The 24741-nt window shown below is 34.2% G+C and overlaps 1 protein-coding gene across 4 annotated transcripts in view; it reads right to left on the reverse strand.

The window, feature by feature from the left end:
• LOC118197636 (cytosol aminopeptidase-like) overlaps window positions 1-24741 on the reverse strand; it is a 183322-nt gene that overhangs the window by 80396 nt on the left and 78185 nt on the right. For all 4 annotated transcript variants that reach the window (XR_015041762.1, XR_015041763.1, XR_004759631.2 and 1 more), the window contains exons 4-5: window positions 20994-21123; window positions 4006-4077 (exon numbers count right to left, since the gene is read on the reverse strand). Coding sequence is in view for 1 of the 4 variants with exons in the window: in XM_085819159.1 (XP_085675285.1) it covers window positions 4006-4077; window positions 20994-21123 (202 nt within the window). In the remaining 3 variants the exon portion in view is untranslated. The remainder of the gene's footprint in view (window positions 1-4005; window positions 4078-20993; window positions 21124-24741) is intronic.

The following is a 24741-nucleotide window of genomic DNA, read 5'->3' on the forward strand; positions in this document are numbered from 1 at the left end:
ATATTTTAAAATTCCATCAGCACCTATCAGTTTTCCAATTAAACTCCACTGGGTGTCAATCCTAGATAATTTTATAACTTCATCCAAGTTTTCTAATTGTAAACTGCAAAATTGTGACTGCAGTATATCAGTAGCAACATCATTATCGTCATCTTTCATGACTAAACGAAGTAACACAGGAAATCTGTTCAAAAAGTACCTTATATCAGAAAAAGATGCATTTGCTAGAGCAGAAACATCAGCAACTTTAGCATGCAAAATCAGTTCATCGTTGACTGGAAATTTATATAGTATGTAATCACATACTCGACAGAAGTAACTTCTAACATGAAGATAAAGCTTATTTTTGTTTTCTTCTGAAAGTTCTTCCACTACTTTTGTAGTTGCAGCTCCTATTACCAAACCTTCATCTTTCTTCTGATTTTCTGTTTCACCATAAGTCACACCATATATAGAATTACAAGACAAAACACAGACTGGTTTTACAAACTTTGATAAAATGTCTTTAAACAGATCATAAATCATTGATTGCAAAACATGAATTAATGGAATTCTGCTTTGTAGAATTGCATTAAGAACATCGAATGATGGCAAAATGAATTGTAAAAAAAAGCAAAAAGCTTTGTTAAGGTCCGAAGAAAAAAACATAAATATTCGTTCTTCACAAGATAAACTTACAGTAATCGGAAAATGTTTCATGTGTTGAGCAATTTTTTTATTTTGAGAGAAATTTGTATCAGCTTTACACTTATATTTTGCAGTATTATTTTGAGAACTGCCAGTTGAATTGCTGAATGATGCAGAAATTACTTTATTTTTCTCAAACCTATTTTTAACAATGGAAGTAATAACTACATCTCCATTTACTTTAGGTACTTTATAACTTTCAATAGAGCCTTTTATCTTAACTCTCGAAGCATTTACTTCTTCTTTAAAAAATGCAAGAAGTGGGTTCCAATGATCGAGGATTCTAGATAAGCATTTCTTTAAAGACAGCCAGCATGTACACACATTTTTCAAAATTTTTCTTATTTTAGTATTATGCAGCTGTTGGAACTGTGTCAATTTTTCCTTTCTTTTAGAACTTCTTTCAAGATAATAATAAATATCAACAATGTGTTCATCCACATTTATTGGTAAAGAAGCAACTCCTTTTTCAGCTGCTAAATTTAAGAGGTGACAGGTGCACTTCATAATCTGCAAATCTGAATTTGCCTTTCTTAAGATGCCTGCAATACCAGTCTTCAAGCCTACCATTACTGGTGCATTATCGGCACCAAGTGCTAAGCAATTATCCAGAGGGACTGCATTTTCTTTTTAGGTTTTAATAATTAGCTGCGCTATATTAAAGCCTGTCGAATGCCCTTCTAAAGTGGGTACAGAAAGTAAACTGCACTCAATTTCTGAAGACGCTGGATTAAAAAAAGAAACAACAATTGGATACAGTTTTGAATCAGTATTATTGCTTCCATCCGTAGAGAGGCACACCGGAGCTGTTTTAATGCAATCAATAACTGAAGATTTATTTTTCAAACCCATTTCTTTAACAATTGCACCTGTTTTGATTCTTGCACCTTAAGTATTTCTTGGCGATTTCACTATCGGGAAACATTTTTCTAAATAAAGCTGCAGCGTGATCCGATGCATTCAGTAGCAGGTTGTGCTCCAGTAAAAAGGCAGAGAATAGACATTCTGCATTAATAACTTTTTGGTCCTTTGTTTCCGAAGAAAAATTTAATTTTTCGTTTTTTTCAAAACAACTCATGTTATCCTTGTGTTTTTGTGTACGCACATGTTTGAGAACATCTGCCCTTCCACCATGCGAAATCGAAAAATCGCAACGACAGATGGTACACATCGCAAATTTATTACATTTCCTTGAAGAAATAATGGAAGGAAAGTAACTGTGTACAATTTTTTAAACGTGCACGAGTATTTCACCTTTCTCGCAGACATAACAAAAGACGATAATTTCTAAAACTATTTCCCAAACGCACGTGTACTCACACCCCTCAGGACAAGATGAACGAAATAACGAAAGACGAAAGAACATCCAAATAATGGCCAACAGCCTTGAGCTTGCTTTGTGCTCATTGGCTAATATATGCCAGATGACACGCAGTGGAGCTCGATGCCTATTGGAGAACTGGAGAACAACGTTTCTGGATACGTATGCTGTCACTCAAAAAGCAGAAATTTTCATCTGATTCGCAAGGTTTTATTTTAGATATAATCTAGAGAAAATTCAGTTGCTTTCAGACGTCCAAAATCACTTTTTTTTTTGTGTGTGTGTGTGTGTTGTGTTCATATAATGAAGTATTAAGCCAAGTTCCATAAAAATCGTGAGAAATATTAAGAATTAAGAAAAAGTCGGGAGAAATATATTGTAAATCGGGTTGGCGGGAGAGTTGGCAACTCTGCATATTTTAACTGTATAATGCACGGCCACACGTGGCATGCATTGTCCAAGGGTTCTTTGTCAATCATTATATTGAATAGCTTCCCTGGCTGGCTCGCTCTTCTGATCTTTTGCCAAAAGAAAACATGTGGTCCATGGTTGCTGAACGAATGACCCAGATTACATCCCAAGCTGCCACACCAGATCAACTTTGGCAATGTGTGGAAGCTGCTTGGTCTGTGTACCCCAAGAACACAGCCAAAGTCTCTTTGAATAATGCCAAGGCGTGTGGCAGCGGTGATCTCCAACAATGGCGGCTACTCTGGCTACTGATTCTGGTAGAAACCACATTTCACAGAAGTATATAAATTTAATCATTTGATACTTGGTCAACATGTTATCTACTAAATAAATTTTGTTGTGATATCTCTTGTCTTTCTTGGTGTTGCAATTTGGGTGGCCAGGCAGTGTACATAAACTTCACACCACAAATTTTTCCACTATATTCACTAGTTCCACTAACACTTACTGCTTATTTAATAATCATTTAAATAAGCCTGCCTATTACTTTTGTTTAGCGATTTTTTTTTTTCTTTTTTTTTTTTTTTTTTCTAAAATGATTTGAACTTCATAAATAAATCAAATGCTTTATCATATCCAAGCTTGTAACCCAATTGTTTAAACTTGTGTATAAATAATTTTGAGCTTCATTTAAGGAAAAAGCTCATTTTTTTAGTACTTTCTTCCTTCACATTGAAGAACTTCATCCATTTTAAATTTGTGCTGATGCCAAAATAAACTTCTAATCTTGTCTGTGACATTATTTTTTGTAGGCTACTAGTTTTAATTTGTTCTTTTTTAAGCAATCTAAAATTCATAGCACATTTCTTAAAATATTACCCTATATTCTCTTTCATGCCATTACATGCTTCTTTTGTATATTTGAGTACAACAGTCAAAGAATGTTTGAAGCAGTTTATCCATATTTTCTAATGAATTCCTCATACATCCAATCAAAATGCTTTGAGAACCAAAACTAACTCAGTTTGACTTCATCCTGAACATTATGCACTCTCTTTCTACGCTTTGGTCTAGCTAGACTGCTGTCTGTCTGCTGCTGCTTTCTTACTACAAAGCTATCAAAAATGTAAGCCCTTTGAAACAGGCACATTTAATGTGCTGACTTGTGTGTAGCCGCCACATGTTGCTGAAAATAAAACTGAAGATTTAATCTGAATTCCCCTCCAATTTTTTAGTCATTATGGATCAACACTTCTACGCCATCAAAAATTCCTGCTCTTGAATATATTACATATATATCCCCATTTTGCCAAAAAATAAAAACAAAAGCATACAGAAGTTTGTTAGACCACTGAAATGTTAGATGTATTTAAAACAGCTCTTTGATGTTTCCAAAGAAACTGCAACTTCATGGTTAAATGCTTTTTTGAAATTTAAACCTCAACATGTAATGAACAAAAAGCTGCTATAGAAAAGAATGAAAAAATTATTACATTTTGGTAAGAGCTCTAATTTTTTTAAATGCAAATTTGCACTAAAATAAATTAGTACCATAAATAATATACAGAAAAGGAAACTTCACATACTTTGAGGAGAATCACAAGCATCTAGATAGATGTCTTCAAACTGAGAACATGCTCTTAGAGATTTGATTCCATCTAGTTAGAAAGCATACTTAAAATTATAGTAGAGAAAAAAAAGTTACTTTAAAATAAAAATATTATCATAAACACAAGCACAGATTAGTGTTATATATAACAAAATCAATACATAACATCTAACACATTATTTTTTCTTTTAAAATACATAATTTTTAGCTTTTGGATTTAGTATTACAATGAATACTGACAGATTACATCTAGCAATCAATGACAGCCAATTATTTTAATTTTCAATGACTAATTTACCTAATTAAAAGGAATTACAACAGCCTCATAAAATTTAGACTGTTTTACATACATTATTTAAATTCTATTGTTCCCCCAAATTAAAGCTGTTGATTAAAAATATACTGTCATATATCTCTAGTAGAATTCTGTGATAACATCTTTTATGGTAATATGGAAATAGAATGCAAGACTAGAAAGTAATTAATTCCAATTTAATTTCATATTTTCCCCTGATGCTTAATAACCTACTCAAAAATATTTGACTAAAAACCTTCAATAATATGCTATCATAATTTATGTACACTGCGAAAAAAAAAGGGGGGGACAGTTCTATATCTCCCATTCTACTTGACCGATTGACAAAATTCAAATTGCGTTTTTCATGTCTTGAAAGCGCGACTTAGGATATATATTAGATTTATATACTATAGCACTATTCTAACATAGGTATTTTGACACAAAATCGGACTTTTCCTGAAATAGCATACCAATTTTTTTTCATATTTCGAATCTACGACTCAAAATATGCCAGAATGTCAAGTTTTGTAAAAATCGTACGAGTAGTTTTTAAAAAATTAGCTCTCAAAATTTTAGCTCCTCGATGTTAATTGAATTTGGCATATATTTATTAATATCTATTTTTTTATTAACTTCTTTGATTTTTCCTTTCACATTTCGAAATTTAGGTTCATTACAAATAAATTCACCCATTTTTTGTGTTTTATTTTTTAAATTTCTATTTTTAAATAATCTTTATAAAGTTTTCAAAAAAAATTTTGAATTATAATCTATAAAATTTTTACCATCATCTTAAAGTAGGTGTAGTTCTACGCATACCTGCAAAAAATTATAATTTTTTATTTAAAATTTTCTAAGATATACACAAATTTACATATTTGCAAATTTTAAAATTTGGCACCTTTTCCTTCAGCGATAATAACGCCAAATGTGGTTTACGAATTTTGTTGTGGTGAATTGTCACAGCTATTTTTAACCTTAAATTTCAAATAAATTTTTACAGGGAATTAACTAAATGATATTTTTCTCTCAATGATATGTAAGAAATATTTATTAATAATATATGAAAAGCTATTTTTTATAGATGATGATATTCAAATTTTTAATATTTTTTAATATTAATTTTAATACTTTTGAATATTTTTCTTTCATCCTTTTTTTTTTTAATTTTTACTTTCGCCGTGGTATCGTCTGCTAGTTTACTTTAACTTCATAATTGAATTGTCTGAAACTGAGAAAGTTCATTTGATGTTTATTTTCACAATGTTTTTAAGCAAAGAGGACATTGACAGTTTGGTTCATGTCCCAGCTTTGAAAAATAATATATAAATATAAATTTTTACATTACTCCTCTTAGAAAGAATGTGTGGTGACTTGCCTACTACAACTCAACGCTGCTACTCTGGTAACCCATAGCAACAAAAGACAAAATAATATTTATTCTATTCTATTGTTATGATTATTAACGATCTGTCTCAATTATTGTACTACCTTAATAAAATTGTATTACCACAATTGGTGACCCGTATTTAATACGAATAGCAACCTTCAATGTTGCACGAATATGGAGTTTAAATATGAAAATTCTGAGCAACAGTAAGTTATCCAGTGTGATGAGATGCAAGTATGACATTTCACCTCTGATTTCAAGCTTTGTGCCGCATTCCAGTGAGTCAACATATTTCTGTCATAATTTTAGCGGATATATGTATCGTCTGCTGCATTTGAGCTGCAAATTTCTCTGATTTCAAGTATCAAGAAACTGTGTCGCTATATACATATTGATTATTTTTCTATACATATTATTATTGCACATATTCTATACATATTATTATTGCACATATCTATACATATTATTATTGTGCATATTCTATACATATTATTATTGTGCATATTCTATACATATTATTATTGTGCATATTCTATACATATTATTATTGTGCATATTCTACATATATTATTATTGTGCATATTTGATTGATCTAAAATGGTTGACAATGATGCTGCTTCACAGTTATGGTTCATTCAGTTGGATGTGCAGTTTAAATTGAGTTACATTACTGCCACTCAATTTTATACAGCTATCACCGCGTTAGAATCAGAGGTACTGCAATCAGCACGTGAAATAATTTTGAATCCACCAGTGATGGACAAATACAAATCATCTTTAAAAAAAAAAAAATTATTTTCTGTTTATGAAGAATCTGAGACAGTTAAAATCAAGCAGCTGTTGCATGATTTACAGTTGGGTGATATGAGGTCTTCTCAAATGCTGTCTAAAATGTCAGACTTAGCTGCCGGTAACTTAACAGATAACATTCTTAAAATATTATGGATGAATAGACTACCATCTAACATGCAAGCCATTTTAGTGGCCAGTAGCGAGCCACTTAAAAATCTATCCAAAATCGCTGATAAAATTCACGAGCTGGCCATTCCTGCACAAATACATGTAGTGCAGGCTCCTGGTCCAGGTATTGTGGCGTTACAGGCTCAAATTGATGATTTGTCCAAACAGGTTGCTCAGTTAGTAGCCGTCCAAGCTGAACAATTTTCAGCGCAACCGCTCCACATCACGTGGTCGAAATACACTTCGTAGCCCACTGAGGTAATATTATGAAAGCACTCCTCCGGGTATTTGTTTTTATCACCACAAATTTGGAAACAAGGCAAACATATGCCGCCCACTGTGTTGTTATAACGACCAGAGAAACAAGAAGGACCGTCGCTCGAAGTCATGAACGACAGCGACTGGAATATTGCACGCCTTTTCGTCATCGATAAGAATTCGGACTTAAGGTTTCTTGTAGACATGTTTCTGATGTTTCTGTTATTCCACCACATTTTCACGAACAAAAGCACCTTACCAAGTTACAACTTTATGCAGCAAATGAAACTCCTAGTCAAACTTTTGGTGAATGTCTGATATCTGTTGATTTAGGATTGAGCCGCAACTTCCAATGGCCATTCATTATTGCTACTGTTTGAAGTCCTATTATTGGCGCTGACTTTTTACAAAAATTTTCTTTGCTTGTCGATCTTAAGAATCGCTGTTTGATAATATTCCACAACCAACTGAACTTATCCGGGAGTAATTCACAATTTTAGTCGAGATTTGAGCATTAAACTGATTTCGTATAACTCCCCATGGCATTAACTTCTCAGAGAATTCCCTACAATCACACAACCAGTTATGGGTATTTCTGAACTCAAGCACGATGTACTACACTATATTGAAACTACCGGACCTCCAATTGCCTCTAAACCAAGACGCTTATCTCCGGACAAGCTGAAAGCCGCCAAAGAAGAATTTCAATACACGATGGAACAGGGAATTTGCCATCCTTCAAAAAGTTCATGGGCCAGTCTGTTCCATCTAGTTCGGAAACGAAATGGTAACTGGCGCCCGTGTGGCGATTATCGCCGGTTAAATGCAGCTACAATTCCTGATCGTAACCCAATCCCACACATTCAAGACTGTATGCAAGTTTTAGAGGGAAAAGCTATTTTTACAACCCTTCATCTTGAGCGGGCGTATCACCAAGTGCCCGTTAAGCCAGTTGATATTCCAAAAACTGCGGTTATTACGCCTTTTGGACTATTTGAGTTTCCGGTCATGACTTTCAGCCTACATAATGCTGCTCAAATATTCCAACGCTTCATGAATCAGGAGTTAATCGGCTTCGACTTTTGTGTACCTTATTTTGATAACATCTAAATCGGCTCCTCTTCAGAGCAAGAACACCTATCACATTTGAGAACAGTTTTTGAATGTTTTCAAAGGTACGGTGTCAGTCTTAATCCTTCCAAATGCGTTTTCGGCCAACCAAGAGTATCCTTCCTTGGTCATGAAATTTCTGCTGATGGCATTCGACCCCTTACAGATAGAGTCACCACTATCCGCGATATGCCCGAGCCATCTACAGTGAAGGACTTCAGAAGATTTCTTGCTGTGCTCAATTTTTATCAACGTTTCTTACCTCATGTGACCATACAAGCCTCTCTAAATTCTTTTTTGGTTGGAAGCAAGAAAAACAATAAACGTGTTATAACCTGGACCACAAAATCTCACAAAGTGTTCCAAAAATGCAAAAATGATTTAATTTCAGCAACAAATTTGCAGTATCCTTCAGCATCTAAACCATTATCACTCTACATTGACGCATCAACAACAGGTATAAGAGCAGTTTTACAACAGAAAGATCAAGAGTTATGGAGACTCATATTTTTCTAAAAAATCTCTCACCAACACAAACCAGATACAGCACTTACGATCACGAATTATTAGAAATTTATGAAGCTGTCAAATATTTTCGACATATGCTAGAGAAATGCGTTTTCATAATCTTCACAGATCACAAACCCTTAACCTATGCTTATCAACAGCGTTCGGATAAAGCTTCTCCTCGTCAAATGAGACACCTAGACTTCATAGGGCAATTTTCAACAGATATCCGTTATATTGAGGGTTTGCAGAATATTGTTCCAGACACCTTGTCTCGTATTGAAGAACTAGCCGTTCCTTTGCCAATAAAATTTGCTACCCTTGTGGATGAACAACACCGGGATTCAGAACTACAAACCCTTTTGAAAAGCAAATCTTACACCCATCTCAACTTGCAGCCTAAGCAGCTGTCACCTTGAAAATCATTTTATTGCGATTTTCAGGATTCAAGATTTCGACCTTATGTTCCCTCCATGTTTCGCCATGCCATTTTTAGTCAGTTCCATCGTCTGTCACATCCTGGCATCAAGGCTTTGAGGAAACTGATACAGTAACGTTTCGTATGGCCTAGCATGCAAAAGGACATAGCCAACTGGACACGTTCGTTCTTGGAGTGCCAAAGATCCAAAATTGTCAGACACACCACCAGCCAAATTAAAAATTTTAATTTGCCCTCCTCTCCCTTCAATCACATGCACCTCGACTTGGTCGGGCCATCGCCACCTTCTAATGAATATTCCTATATTCTTACTTGCATTGATCGATTTACTCAGTGGCCGGAAGCTGTTCCTTTGGTAGATATTTCAGCTGATACCGTGGCAAAGGCATTTTACACCATTTGGATTTCTTGATTTGGAGTTCCAGAGCAGATTTCTACTGACCAGGGGCATCAGTTCGAGTCCCAACTCTTCACGTCACTGACTAAGTATTTGGTCACTTACAAAGTGAGAACCAGCCCCTACTATCCAAGTTCCAATGCTTGTTGAGAGATTTCATTGCTCCTTAAAACAATCAATACGATGCCACACTGCATTACAGTGGACTGATTTGTTTCTTACTGTACTTCTAGGTCTTCGATCAGCGTTAAAAGAGGATTTGAATGCCTCTTCTGCCGAACTGGTATATGGTACTAATCTCTGTTTGTCTGGGGAATTCGTACATTCAGTCAATCCATCTACCTGCAACGTAGATCCTGTTACATTCATGCATCAGATTAGAAAACTGTATGTTAAAATTGCGACCAGTTCCTGCCAGCTCTCACTGCAAACAAACTGTGTTCGTGCATAAAGAACTTCGAAACTCATCTCATGTTTTTCTCAGATGTGATGCTTTAAAGCCTTCTCTCGCACCATAGTATTCAGGGCCCCATCAAGTGCTAGCTCGAAATGAAAAAACATTTAAAATTTTGGTCAACGAAAAAGAAGTCGTTGTTAGTATCGACCATGTTCAGCCGCCATTTATCTGGACACCAGAAGCCACTGGAGCAAATACGTCTTCACTATCACAAATTCCGTCACAAGATCCACATCTATCTCCAACAGACTTCAGTGCAAGCTGTTCCAAGCCTTCAACAGAAACCACGACTTCCGACTTATCAGATGCTACGATAAGAACACGCTTGGGTCATCGAGTTCGCATCAACCCAAAGTATTTGTAAGATATTGTTAGCACTGGAGGAGGAGTACTGTGGCGACTTGCCTACTACAACTCAATGCTGCTAGTCTGGTAACCCATAGCAACAAAAGACAAAATAATATTTATTCTATTCAATTCAAAATAATAATATTATTATGTTATGATTATTAACAATTTGTATCGATTACTGTACTACCACAGAATGTTTTAAGTACAGTACACTCCCGATTATCTGCGGAATTGGGTGGCGCAGCCGCCACAGATAACAAAAATTGCGGATAATCCGAAAAAAGCTAAAAACAGGCATAGCAAAACAGAAAACAGTCATTCCAACTTTGAAAAATCGTTTTATTTCAGGAAATGTTTAACTAACACTTAATATTTTAGTATATCCCTCAAAACTAACCCAAAATGCATTTTGTTAATGAAAACAGAAAAGTGCTTTGTATACTTAAGACTTTACTTTATACACAAAAAAATTAATACATATGTACTGTTTTAATACTATAATTACAAAAGCATAACTGTAAAACTACACCTTTTTGAAGAAATCAGTCATTTGTGTTTGCTTCTTGCTTTGGAAGCATTTTCTCTTGATCTGAAATTGCATTTTTCGTAGCATAAGTTTTTTCGGCCAACTCCGCATCATCTTGTTCTTCCAAATAACTCAGCAGTCCATCGACTCATTGCAAAGCTCCTTCGTGAGTCTTCCGCATCTGCACAGTGGGCTCTTCTTTGCCTTCACTTCGCTGTCCTTCATTCTCGGCCTCTCCACTTGCTTTCTTCACAATTTCATCATCTGTCAAGCGTTCGAAGCCAGGTTCGTTGACGTTACACTCCAACAACTCGTTAATGTTTTCAGCATCGACGTTCTCCCCACCTGGAACTGTTTTCACCATATCGGCAAGAGTTGCCATGGGCGTGTCTACATCTTCATTCTCCTCTTCACAACTCGGGTTAGGTTGTTGTTGGCTTCAACATTAGGCATGAGTTTTCTCCATGATTTTATGAGGGTTGACGGTTTCACTGAATCCCATGCAGATGCAATATCGTAGATGCTGCCAAGATTGTGCAGTGTTTCCAAAACTCTTTCAGATCATAACCTTCTTCAATTTTGGTCATTAGCAGTTTGGTTCAATATATTCTCTTCATTGTTGCAATGACTCCTTGGTCCGTGGGTTGGATTAGCGCAGTAACGTTTGGAGGGTGAAACTTTGCAAAAATTTGTCCATCAGAAAATTTTAGCACGCTTGTTGCTGGGTGAGAAGATGCGTTTTCGATCAATAGTACAGCTTTTTCAAGCAGGTTTTTCGATTTAAGATGTTTACACACTTGAAGAACAAAGATTTTTTCGATTCATTCTTGAAAAATGTTTCGGTTCATCCATCCTTTTTTTTGGTTAAAGTAATCAATGGGCAAATTTTCTAACCTTGTGCCTTTGAAAGATCTTATTTATTTATTTTTTTTTTTTTTCTTTCCAATGACAACAAGTCTTAAGTTTATGTCCAGCAGTAGCGTTACTGCAAGACATGATAGTGATTCTTTCCTTTGCTGCTTTTATGACCCACCGCTTTACTTTCACTTTCAAATGCTAAAGTGCGAATGGGAAGACATTTCCACAAAAGTACCGATTTGTCGGCATTGTAAATTTGTTCAAAAGATAGCTCTTTTAAAACAAATTCTTCAAATTCATGGTGGAAATCATCGGCTGCTTGTTGGTCACCACTAAGTTTCTCCCCATGAAGTCCAATTCCTCAAATTCCATGTCACTGCTTAAAACGAGTCAACCAGCCAGAAGACGCATCAAAATTTCCTTTCAGGCATAACAACTCAAAAAAGGTTTTTGCCTTCGCCGCAATGATAGGACCATTTACAGGAATACCCTCTTTTCGAACTTTAACTAACCACTCTGTCAATGTCGTGTCTAGCTCATCAAAGGTAGAACCCTTCATAGTTTTTCGCATTTTCATTGTGGAAGCACTGTCCGACATTGATGCAAAGTTCACCAGTTTGTCTTTTTACTTTAGAATGTCACGCACTGTTGTTTCCGATATTCCATAATCCAATTCCCTCTGCTGCCTTGTAGTGACATTTGCTACCTTGGAAATTAATTCTAGTTTTTGAGCAATCGTCAACACAACCTTCTTTCGTTTTCCTGACATTTTAAATCGGTAATGAAAAACACAAAAACCAAAAGCACAAGCACTGAGCACAATAAAAGATAAGAAATTAACTCTGACCGCTTCGCAAACACTCTCAGGCTTAACCTAACAATGGCGAGTGGGAGGAAGTGGACGTGTCAGTAAGCATGGAGGTAAGAAACCTCCATGTCAGTAAGACGAGAGAGTGCTGTGGAGCAGGCACTGCAAGAGTGAGTAAGAAATCACTTACTCATCAGAGGGGAAGGTTCCGCCATAAATAAGCACGATGTTAGCAAATTTTACGTTTCGCTCAATTTTGTGAACATTTTTATTTTCTTTGCTTTACGCTTATATAAAAAAAAAAGAAAAGAAAAGAAACTTAGTGCGGCAGGCGCGGATAATTGGGAGTCTACTGTAGAAATTTTCTCTCGTGTTGTAGATTATATAAAAAAAAACTTCTTTAATATAGAAATTATTGGGCTTAAAAGCAGGCAATTATTGTTATTACTTATTAAATATTAAAAATTGGTGGCAGCATTTAGCGATTGTTCTGAGAGTAAATTTAGGAAAGAGTTTTACGCCTGCGAACTTGAGTTAACATCATGCGTTGTTTTGCGTACATCTTGTCATGTGAGTGTACCAGATCGTGGAATGGAAGTTTCAGAAAAGGCAGTATTATAAAGGATTTTACATGAGCAGTCAAGACTTTCTTCTCTGCACAAGAACTAATTTTGCGTGCAAGGACAGTTCATGTGGCGAATCCTCTTCAGAAAGTGACAGTGTGTCAGAAGGGAGCGCTGGAGGAAGCGTGATCAAGAGCCGCAAAATAGTGAAATTTCCCAGAAGAGTTGGAGTTTCCAAGTTAGTGCCAGGAGATCAATCGAAGGCATCTTCAAATTGGTGAGTACCATTTTTCTGATTTTGGAGAAGTTATGCCAGTTATTCGAAACTAGGTTTATTTTGGATATAGCTCAGTTATTGGTTCTGCTAGTTATTGAAAGTTAGTCTTGGGGTTACTGTTGCTAACTGGAATTTATTTGTTTGTTCTATACTTTTAGTAACTGTTTAAATTATATGAAGTATTGTAATGGTATGCTTCAGAAAAATTTAGTTTTTAAATCAGTCTAGAGTTAGAAGACAGTATTTATATAGTTGAGATAGCGCAGGAAAAGGTTGACTCTTAATTAGCATTTTTGATATATATATAGGTATTATCATTTAGTGTTGTAAGGCAATTAGAGTTCAGAACTGTTAGGGTATTATTCAGTTTTGGAGAGATAGACCTGTTGTTGTTTTTATGTTATTGTATTTTAGGGTAGGTTATTTTTCTTTAATTTTCCATAATGGGTGAGTTTATGAGAAAATTTAATAAAACTCTGCTATTGGAGTTAGTGGAGGAGTTTGATACAAATGTGTCTCAGGCAAATAGAGTACGAGAAATTAGGCAGGCTATTCTAAATGCTGAGGACTATGAAGAAGCGGCGAAAGAATACGCGGCAAGAATTTTGGCTGCGGCTGAGCAGAAAAAATCAGAAGAAATAGCCGAACAAGAAAGAATAGAAAGGGAACATGAACAAGAGAGAGCAGAGCGGGAACGGGTGCGAGTTTTCGAATTCGAAAAGTTAACACTGATGAATGTGGTTCAGACTAATAGCGTAGTTTCCATGGTTTTGACAGTTGAACAATCTAGAGAAAAAAGGGTTAATTTGAAAGATCTAGTACCGCATTTTGAACTGAGTAATATAGATATTTCACATTCTTTATGCTATTTGAGAAACAAGCTCAAAAAGAAAATGTTAATGAGATTAATTTGGTCGCAATTAATTCCTTTTTTACCGTTTATTCTCACGTTGTAGCCCAGTTAATAATGAAAGAACCAGTGGATAAAGGAAATGATTATCAGCGTGTTAAGAAATTACTCATGCATAGATTCAGAATTAGTTCTTGGGCACTAAAAACAAAATTTGAAGAGCATTTTAGAAATAATTGAATGTTATGGATGGATTTAGTGTATGAATTGAGAGTGTATTTAGATAATTGGTTGGGTTCAGTGGAAGTTCAAGATTTTGAAAGTCTTAAGGAACTTATGCTCGCCAAGCAAACTAAGCAGCGCATCCCTCTAGAAATAAGAGAGCACTACTTAAGAAAATTGGGAAGAATTTAAAACAGCTTCTCTCTTAGCAGAGAAATGTGTCAGGTATGAGGCTTTGCGAAGAGATACGGGGACGTTAGAACAGGCAGCGGGGTTAAAGAAACCATTTGAGAAAGAGAGTGGTATGTAGATTCCAATGGTAGTTATAATCAGAAAAGTAGTGGTCATCAAAGAATTAAATCAGAGGAGCATAGAAAAAAGGAGGCTCCTAAAAAAAGCAAGTTTTCATTGAAGCAGGTTTCGAGAAACAGTGGAAAATAAGGTGTTACCAATGTGGAAAGGACGAACATATCCGACCTAACTGTCCATCGCTGGAAAAGAATAAGGCTAATCTGGTGAATAATCCAGGAAGAGTTTAGGAAAATGTTTTGAGCCGTATTTTAAGAAAGCAGTAATTAATGGGATATAGAGAGAATATCTGAGAGATACTGGAGCTGGAATAGATCTGTCTAATAGTACTTGGATTAATACTAGTGACTTATTAGGGGAAACTGTATAGGTGAAACAGCCTTTGGACACAGAATGTAAATATTTATCTTTGGCAAAAGTCAACATTGAAGGTGATTTTGGTGTGGTCACCACAAAGGTAGCGGTTACTCCGATAGAGTTAGATAAACCTATATCTATTTAAACAAATTTAAATTCTCTACATTTTCCGTGCGAGAGCAATACGCGGCTCTCAAGCCTGCATTTGAAATAATGCCAACATTAATTTTATTTTTAAAAAACAATTAATTCAACTTAACAACTACTGAAAACATATAAAAGTTAAATAATAATATACATTTTATGCTTTCGAGGCATGCTTGTCCATATTAATCTTCAGTTTCTTCTTCCAATATGCGACCTTATCACAACTCCTCCTCTCATAAAAGAATTTTTCTTGACTATGGAAGGAAAAATTCTAAATACTTGTGGATGGTATGTAGCCATTTTTTGGGGGCAATACATGGCTCTCGAGCCTGCGTTTGAAACAATGCCCAACAAATTAATATTATTTTAATAGCAACTGTTTTAACAACTTAATATTATTTTAATAACAATTAAAAAATTATATTTAGTCACATGATTTCATCACGGATATTGCACTCTGAATTTGCAATTTGAAATCATTCATCGTAGACCAAGTACCTTTATGCGATCTTATCACAACTCCTCACCTCATAAAAATAAAAAAAAAAATTTTTTTTTAATTTTAAAAAATTTTTCTTGACTATGGAAAAATAAATAAAAAAATTTTTCTTGACTATGGAAGAAAAAATTCTAAATACTTTTCACAGCTTTTCAAAACACAAGTTCACACAACATTACCCTGCACTTACTTTTAGGTAACATCAAAACAAGAATACAACAAAAATAATTAAAACTAATCCTAATGTCTGCACCACACAAAGTATTTTACAAAAATGTAATGCCTCAAATATTTTACAAAATGCTAATACTTAAGATAATACATTTCATTCTAACCATTTTGAAAATGAAACACACGATGCAAACAAATTTAAATCTACAAAAATATAATTCAAAAATACTACAAAAATCATTTACAGGAATTATCCATTTCCTCAAACCCACCTGCGTTGGATCAGCCAAAGGATAAAGAATATCAACTTCTCTTTCGATATCCTCTACAACCTCCTCCATCATCAGATTCACAAACTCATGATGATAAGATTCAATTAAACTTCCACGATAAATGGTATCACTGTTACGCTTAACCAGAATCACTACAGTATATTTGGTTTCGGAAATCACTCTGGTTACTTTCCAGTCTTTCTCATTTTCCAAACACAAAGCCTTCAATACCCTTTTCAAGGTAGAATGCAACCTTTCAACCGAATTGCTTTGAGGGTGACATACAGAAGAATGATATACCTTAATTCCAAACTTGTTAAAAAACTCAGATGTAAGTTCACTGGTAAACGATCTACCAAAATCACACTGAATTCCTTTAGCGTAACCTGATCTAGAAATTATTTGTATCAAGGCTTGAATCACACTTTTAAAGCTTAAATTCTGTACAGGACTGGCATTGGGCTATTTGGAAGCAACACGAATAAACGTAATTAAGTATTTGTTTTCACGTGAACTAGGGATCAGAGGTCCTACTGCATCAATATTTATATCCACTTCTGATATAGTGGGCACAATCTTCATTGGAGCTTTCTTTTTATTCCTAATGTGACCTACACTCTGGCAAATATTGCACGTCCTCACAAATTCTTCAATTTTCTGGTAACAATTAGGCTAGAAATGGTGTGTCAAAACTCTATCCTTGGTTTTTGTAACCCCTAAATGACCAGAAATTTTCTCGTGGCATAACTTCAAGATCCGTTTCCTAAAAACGAGAGGCATACACAGCTGACACTTATCTTCCCCTTTTTTAGAACCTGCTACTATGAATAGTCTTTCCTTGACAATTATAAACTCTTTTTCATTTTCACTTTCCCCTTTCTTCCACAGGGCCGCTAAAGTAGCGCAAGTTTTTTGTGCTTCCGAGAATTCTGCTGGCGACACTTCCGCAAGGATAGACCTTTCTTCTAAAGTGATGTCTGGAATTTTAATGGCCTCCTCCGTATTACTATTTAACTTCCTTTCTTCCGAATGCTTATTATTTACGACCCTTTCAATTTCTATCTCTTTCTCTTCTTCTGATCTGGAATCTAAGTCTTCTGCACTAGCTCTCTCTAAACTCCTGCACACATGCACCTAACTATGAGTCTCCATTCAAGAGAACCGGTCCTTCCCTAATTTCCTCCATCAACTGTGCAGTTTTATTTCCTAACAAATGGTACTCTTTATCTAACTGTACTGGAGTAACCGCTGCCTTTGTGGTGACCACACCAAAATCACCCTCAATGGTGACTTTCGCCAAAAGTAAAGATTTACGTTCCGTGTCCAAAGGCTGTTTCACCAATACAGTTTCCCCTAATTTGTCAAATAGCATAAAGAATATGAAATATCTATATTACTCGGTTCAAAATGCAGTACTAGATCTTTCAAATTAACCCTTTTTTCTCTAGATTGTTCAACTGTCGAAACCATGGAAGCTACGCTATTAGTCTGAACCACATTCATCACTCTTAACTTTTCCAATTTGAAAACTCCCTCCCATTCCTGCTCTGCTCTCTCTTGTTCACGTTCCCTTTCTATTCTCTCTTGTTCGGCTATTTCTTCTGATTTTTTCTGCTCAGCTGCAGCCAAAATTCTTGCCGTGTATTCTTTTGCCACTTCTTCTTTATAGTCCTCAGCATTTAGAATAGCCTGCCTAATTTCTCTTACTCTATTTGCCTGAGACACATTTGTATCAAACTCCTCCACTAACTCCTGAGTTTTATTAAATTTCCTCATAAAGTCACCCATTATGGAAAATTAAAGAAAAATAATCTACCACAAAATACAATAACACAAAAACAACAATAGGTCTATCTCTCCAAAACTGAATAATACCCTAACAGTTCTGAACACTAATTGCCTTACAACACTAAATGATAATACCTATGCCTACATACAAAACATATATCAAAAATGCTAATTAAGAGGCAACCTTTTCCTGCTTTATCTCAACTATATAAATACTGTCCTCTAACTCTGGACTGATTTAAAAACTAAATTTTTCTGAAGCATACCGTTACAATACTTCATATAATTTAAACAGTTACTAAAACAATAGAACAAACAAATTCCAGTTAGCAACAGTAACCCCAAGACTAACTTTCAATAACTACCAGAATCTTTTGATCCCCAGTAACAGAGCTGTATCCAAAATAAACCTAGTCTCGAATAACTGGCATAACTTCTCCAAAATCACAAAAATGGTACTCACTAATTTGAAGACTCCTTCGATGACTCTCCTGGCACTAATTTGGATACTCCAACTCTTCTGGGAAATTTCACTATTTTGTGGCTCTTGATCACGCTTCCTCCAGTGTTCCCTTCTGACACATTGTCACTTTCTGAAGAGGATTCACCACGCGAACTGTCCTTGCATGCAAAATTAGATCGTTCTTGTGCAGAGAAGAATGTCTTGACCGCTCACATAAAACTCAAGTTCACATGCGAAAAAGTCTGTTTCTAAATTTACTCTCAGGAACAATCCCTAATGCTGCCACCAATTTTAATATTACTGCTGTGTAAACGGTGTGTTGTTGAACTCCAATGAAACTCTAATGATTCAACGGTGTGTTGTTGAACTCCAATGAAAACTCTAATGATGGAACACCGCATGAAAATTTTATTGAAGGCCCCCCCCAAAAAAAATGGCTACATACCATCAACAAGAGAAAAACCTATATCTCTTTAAACAAATTCAAATTCTCTACATTTTACATGAGCGCGCAATACATGGCTCTCGAGCCTGTGTTTGAAACAATACCAACAGTAATTTTATTTAAAAAACTTTTTTTTTTAATTAGTGTGTACATGTTTGACTCTTTTGCTTCCATCTTTTTCCATTTTATTAAGATTTTTTTAATTATTCTGTATTTGTTTTTATTTATTTTAACATTACAATTAATTATAATAATTTCAATGATAGCATATTTTACGTTGTTTTGATTTATACATACTTATTATACATTGCTCAGCACAATTAAAGGACTGTCTCAAAAGATAAGCTCATTGATTAAAATTTTCAACCAATGCACAATACCATAATTATTTATGTTAAATATCTGCAAATGAATGCAAAACTGGGCTTCTACATATATTTTAGTACAAAAATATGCAAATTAACAACTGACAATGCACTGTTCAATAGACACATATTGGAATTCAGGTGTGCAATGTTATTTGAATTTAATTCAGTTTCTCAGAAAAATCATTATTGGCTACTCATATGCATTACCCAAGGTAAGGGCAAAAATGGTTAGTTGGTAAACACAAGAAAGGGCAAATAACAATAGAGGTTGCCCAAAAACTGAATATCCATCATATCAAAAACTTGACATTACTTTCCAAGTAGTGAATTAGTTAATAGACAGCTTGGTCACAGATAGCCTGGCCAAGAGCAATAAGCGCACTCAAAGAGTATTTCCTAACCCTGTTGAAGAAAATATTAAGTGACTACAAGAAAGCTGGTTTAAAAACTTTAGGGTGATATGGAAACTCGAATCAGTCTTCTACTAATACATACAGTCTTTACAAGATTGGACTTTATGTGAGAACAATGGTTTACCACACTCATTTCATCTTCCAAATGGGCTCATTAAGAGTAGTGTTGTCATCATGTTTAACACAGTCCAGAGAAAGAGAACTTGTGCTGTTTACTAGCAAGTCCAGATACAACCTAAACTGTGATTCTTGATATATGTCAATCTGAAGGAACCAAGAAACACACTACTTGCTTTCTTTATTCATGAACGATCCTGTTTCCATGGAACAGTCTCATGCCTCAGGGAGGAATCATTAAAAATAGCTACTCCAAGTTGCATGTCTTTGATAGAAGTACTATAATTGGTCACAGGTATGTGAACAAAGTCTTGAAACTCCGTGTGAGACTAATTTAGGAATACTATTGACCAAGAGATTTTACTAAATAGGAGAGGGTCTTCCTCCCCCCTTTTTTCTTAATTTCCATAAATTTGACTTTAAATTCAATTTTGGATATTTATCAACTGGAAAACTAGCTAATGCTTTTGTACAATAAATGTATGCAAATTTGCTCTTGTAGTAATCATTTTTAAATAAATAAGAGTTAGGCTTTATTTGTCAATATCTTTTAATTTTGATGAGCAACATACTTTTATGCATGGTTTTGAAATTCTATGTAAATAGATGTTTAAATTACCCTTTCAGAATAAATATTTATTAATGTTAATATTTTTAAAATGCTTTAATCCTTTTTCCCAGAAAATTCAAACTTTCTTTGCAGTGCTTTCTAATTTCTCATACTAACTGATTATTGAATGAATTCTTTGTTGGCACTATTGTGTAAACAACAGACAGCATAAGCAATCATCATATTCTTAAAGTCTTACTTTATAAAAGCAGTATTTAATTTGGCAACCTAACTGCTGCTGGATAAGAAGATCACATAACCTCACAGAAACAATTTTATTTTTGCTTCTAAAATACTGTGAATCATAATTCATAACATTAAATGTTTAACATTACTATTTTTTAATGTTGCAAATTAATCTGCCTTGAGATCTAAGGTCTATTACTAACAGAATAATTTTAAGATAAATTAAGACATATTAAATAGCATGTTAACAATCTTAATAAAATATATTTTGTATAAATAAGTAAAAAAAATTTATTCACTAACAGAATGAGATACTTGCTAATAATTTAATCTTTTATTTAAAAAGATTATACATTTCAGAAACATATTATTTATACTTCATGTGTTATATAAATATTTTATTCAATAAAATGCAAAGCAAATATATAATATAATATTGTTTTCGAATTACACATATGATTTTATAACCCCCTCAGAAAAAAAAAAAAAAAAACTTTTGACTTAATTACAGAAAACTTGTTCGAAATATACAAGATTTCATATAATTACCTGCAATAGCACATCTTATATTTTCATATTTCACATCTAAGCATTCAAGTTTATCTTCCTTCACATTTTCAGACCCCAAGTCAACAACAGACAAGCAGCTATAATCACCATCAATTTTCAGATCCTTTAACTAATTTAAAACAGTTCTGTCAGTCATTAAGATAAAAACTTCCAAAGTACTAATTGGTTTAATTAGCAGAAACAAAATTTGCAATGCATAAATATGCTAGTGGAGAAAATTAAATTAACAACTATAAAAAAGTGCTTTATGTTAATTCTATTTCATGAAGTGTTGGTCAGTAGCTCAAGGTCAATGTTTTCATGTAATTCAATAGGATTCACCTTTGCTTCACAGAAATATGCAAATTTTTGTACTCATTCTCTTGGCATGTGGGAAAAAGTGCCAGGGGTGCTTTAAATTCTAATTTTAAAGAATGTACTATCAGTTAGATAAAATTTCTGCACATAGATGATAGAATATATCATCAAAAGACATCTGATGAATTGTGAGAAATGGTATGTGATTGTGAGAATAAATGCAGAATTGATATTGACACAGGTCAGTAAAAAGTTAAAAATAGCCGACAGTGTCTTAAAAATATGGAAATGATTTAAAGACACTGGTGATGTATGCAGAGAAACAAGTGACAAATGGTGAAAGTCGAAAAGGTGCCACAACAGACCCTCAGGATCGCTATTTGGCTACAATTGCTATAATCAAACAAAAAGAGGGTTATATGCAAGGAAACTCATAATTAATGTCTTAGTAACTAAGGTTACAAAATGTGCCTGATTGCAATGATGCAGAGATTACCATGATTGGAATATTATTGACTAGAGTTCTCTTTACTGATGAATCCTGTTTTTGCTTGGCAAATGATTATATATGATTCTACCTGTAAGTAGCAAAACACATGCAATAAGCCTAAAAAATTCCAGAAAGGCATGGGTATAAAAGTGGTGGAATCGTGGTCTAGGCAGGCATCATTCTGTATTGCCACACCAACCTACACAATTTTACCAGTGCAATCATAAAAGCTAAAATGCACATAGAGAAGGTTCTTGATCTTTATGCCCAGTTGTTTGGGGACGTAATCAGTAATAATGTCTTCCTAACAGACAATAATGCTCACCTCATCATGCTGCAGTAGTGACAGACTATCTTGAAGGTGAAGGGATGAAGTGAATGGAATGGCATGCATATTCTCTCAATTTAAATCAATAGAATGTATGCATCACTTATAGCATGTATGCACTCACTTATATGCACAATAGAATGTATGACTTGCATCACTGCAGTGATACTTCGCACACTACATGAGCTGTACTATTCAAGGCATTACTCATCGTGAACATACTTGTCTACAGAACTCCTGAACAATCTAATACACAGCAAAAACTCCCAACTTTTCCTTCCCCACTTTATATCACATTTCCTAGTTTTTATTATTTTCAACAGACAGGCAATTCTATATATTTTAAAAATATGTTAAACATGATAAATTTAAAAATCTTGTTCATGTTCTTACTGTAAAATCATTCAAATTATACAAGTTGCTATAGCTGTTCTTATAATTTTCCCCAAAGCGCAAATATATTTATAGAATGCACTATAATATTTAAAAAATTACACAGATAATTATATTTAAGATATAAGTTTAAGAAAAATATTCCAATAAACAGCCTTACACATATCAAAATGCCTATTTCTGTTTATCATTTTTGCAAAAAGCTCTTCATACACACAGTTTAAGCCTCAAGTTCTTAATAACACAGTTATATTTGAGAGTTCAATAAATAAATAGATAAAATGGCCCTAACTGAAAATGTGTAAAATTTATGCAGATTCTTCACTGTTACTATTACACTACAAGGTCCGAGATTCGGACTCGTCGGGACTTCGGCAATTCCGGATTTGGGAATTTTTTCGGATATTGGATAATTAGTCTACATGATATCTTATTAGATTAGAAATTATAAAATTAAAAATATGAAATCGTGATTTATGAAACAATGAAGCATTTTTGATCTAAAGGGTATCAAAATAAAAATATTTATTTGTTTATTTTTTTAAACATTTCTTTTAATGCAAATTGTCTCAGTTGCTTCGTTTTTTATGCTAATACTTTCTCTTTTAATTCTGCAGACAGACATAATTCCTTGTTCAGTCATAAAGTTCCATTGTTCAAGTCCTGTAATTGCTATGTCAAGAATTCCGACCAACTTCTCAATCGAAAATGTTTCGTTTTCAATAACCTTTCTGTCACCTTCTTCACTAGCGGTAGTGCATTTTCTGAATCTAGAACCAGAAAATATGCATATTACAGGTTTTGCCATCCGTTAGTGGATTCATAATTGGGGCACTGTCATTGCAAAGAAAATCTGTTATAATCTTCCTTTATTACCGCCTCTCCACATTTCTTTACAAAATACATTAAATGGAAAATTTCACCTTTAGTGTGCAATATCCAACAACCTTCGAATTTGCGACTATCACTTTCTTCATCCTTCCCATGAAATGTGGTAGCTGGCCATAAATTATGCCAAGCATTTTTTAACCCTTTTACGTGCGGTGGTCGCGCCCTGAAACCACCATTTTTCAAATTTTTTTATCCTCTTTTTTCGAAAATTTTTGAGTGAAAATGAATTGATTACTGATCTTTTACATCTAAATAACACAAAATGACTGTAGAATTATATATGTTTTAGGTATTAATACTTCAGATTGGATGCCTTTTAAAATTCGTTTTCGATGGGACAAAATAACCTACTTTTATTAATATAAACAACTTTAAATTTCAAAAGTTAGTCATCGCACATCATGATTTCTATCATAAACAATAAAAAATTGCAGTAATTAAACTGCATATATAAAAAAAAAAACCTCTATATGTATGGCATTTGCTATGTGGTTTCAAGGCACGGCCACTGCGCCAGAGCATTGTGTCACAATGCTTACAATCCTCTAGAGGCTCGGTGGTCGCGCCTTGAAACCACTGGCATTTGCTTCTCAATGGCGTCCGCTTGCTTTCCAAATAGGAATGTTTATTTTTACCGGGGATATAGATAAAGGGCTTTGAAACCACAGAGTTATTTTATTACTAAACAATACATGCACCTGCCCAGTAAAAAGGTAAATACTTTTCCAAATACTTTTCTCTGACATCTCTGACTCCCCAAGCTAATATTGTGATTTTATAAATTATGTCCTGTGGTTTAAATTTAATGTAAATATACTTTGCTATAATTAAAAATAGAAATTGCATTAAAGTTTTATTTAAATTAAAAATATTTTCTGAATATTTTAGGACGAAATATGAATAAAATAAGTACGAATGGGAAACGAACGATCCGTACAAAGCCAAAAAGACCAGGCCCCTTCCCATTAACATAAAAAACCACAAATTTCATGTGCCAGATGAAAAGAAACTAAATAATACTGGACATATACCAGTGAAATTTAGATCCAGGCAGTGTACATTTTGTAGCACAAGGAAGAAACCTCACCTCATAGAACAAGATGTATGTGCAAAACGTGCAATGTGGGTCTATGCATGTACCAAAGAGACAAAACATGCTTTGAACAGTGTCACAAAGAAAATTTGTTCTTTGAAATAAAAAAAAGCACTGAGTTCTTTTTTATCCTTATTTTATTGAGTTTTTTAATCCATTTATCCAAATGTCCTTATTATGTAGGTACTTACATTTTCACTGCTATAGAAAAATTACATAAATGTTTATTTTTTAG

This window comes from Stegodyphus dumicola, chromosome 6, assembly GCF_044657685.1.
Source record: "Stegodyphus dumicola isolate Sdum_Otavi_A_Nest chromosome 6, ASM4465768v1".
NCBI lineage: Eukaryota > Metazoa > Arthropoda > Arachnida > Araneae > Eresidae > Stegodyphus > Stegodyphus dumicola.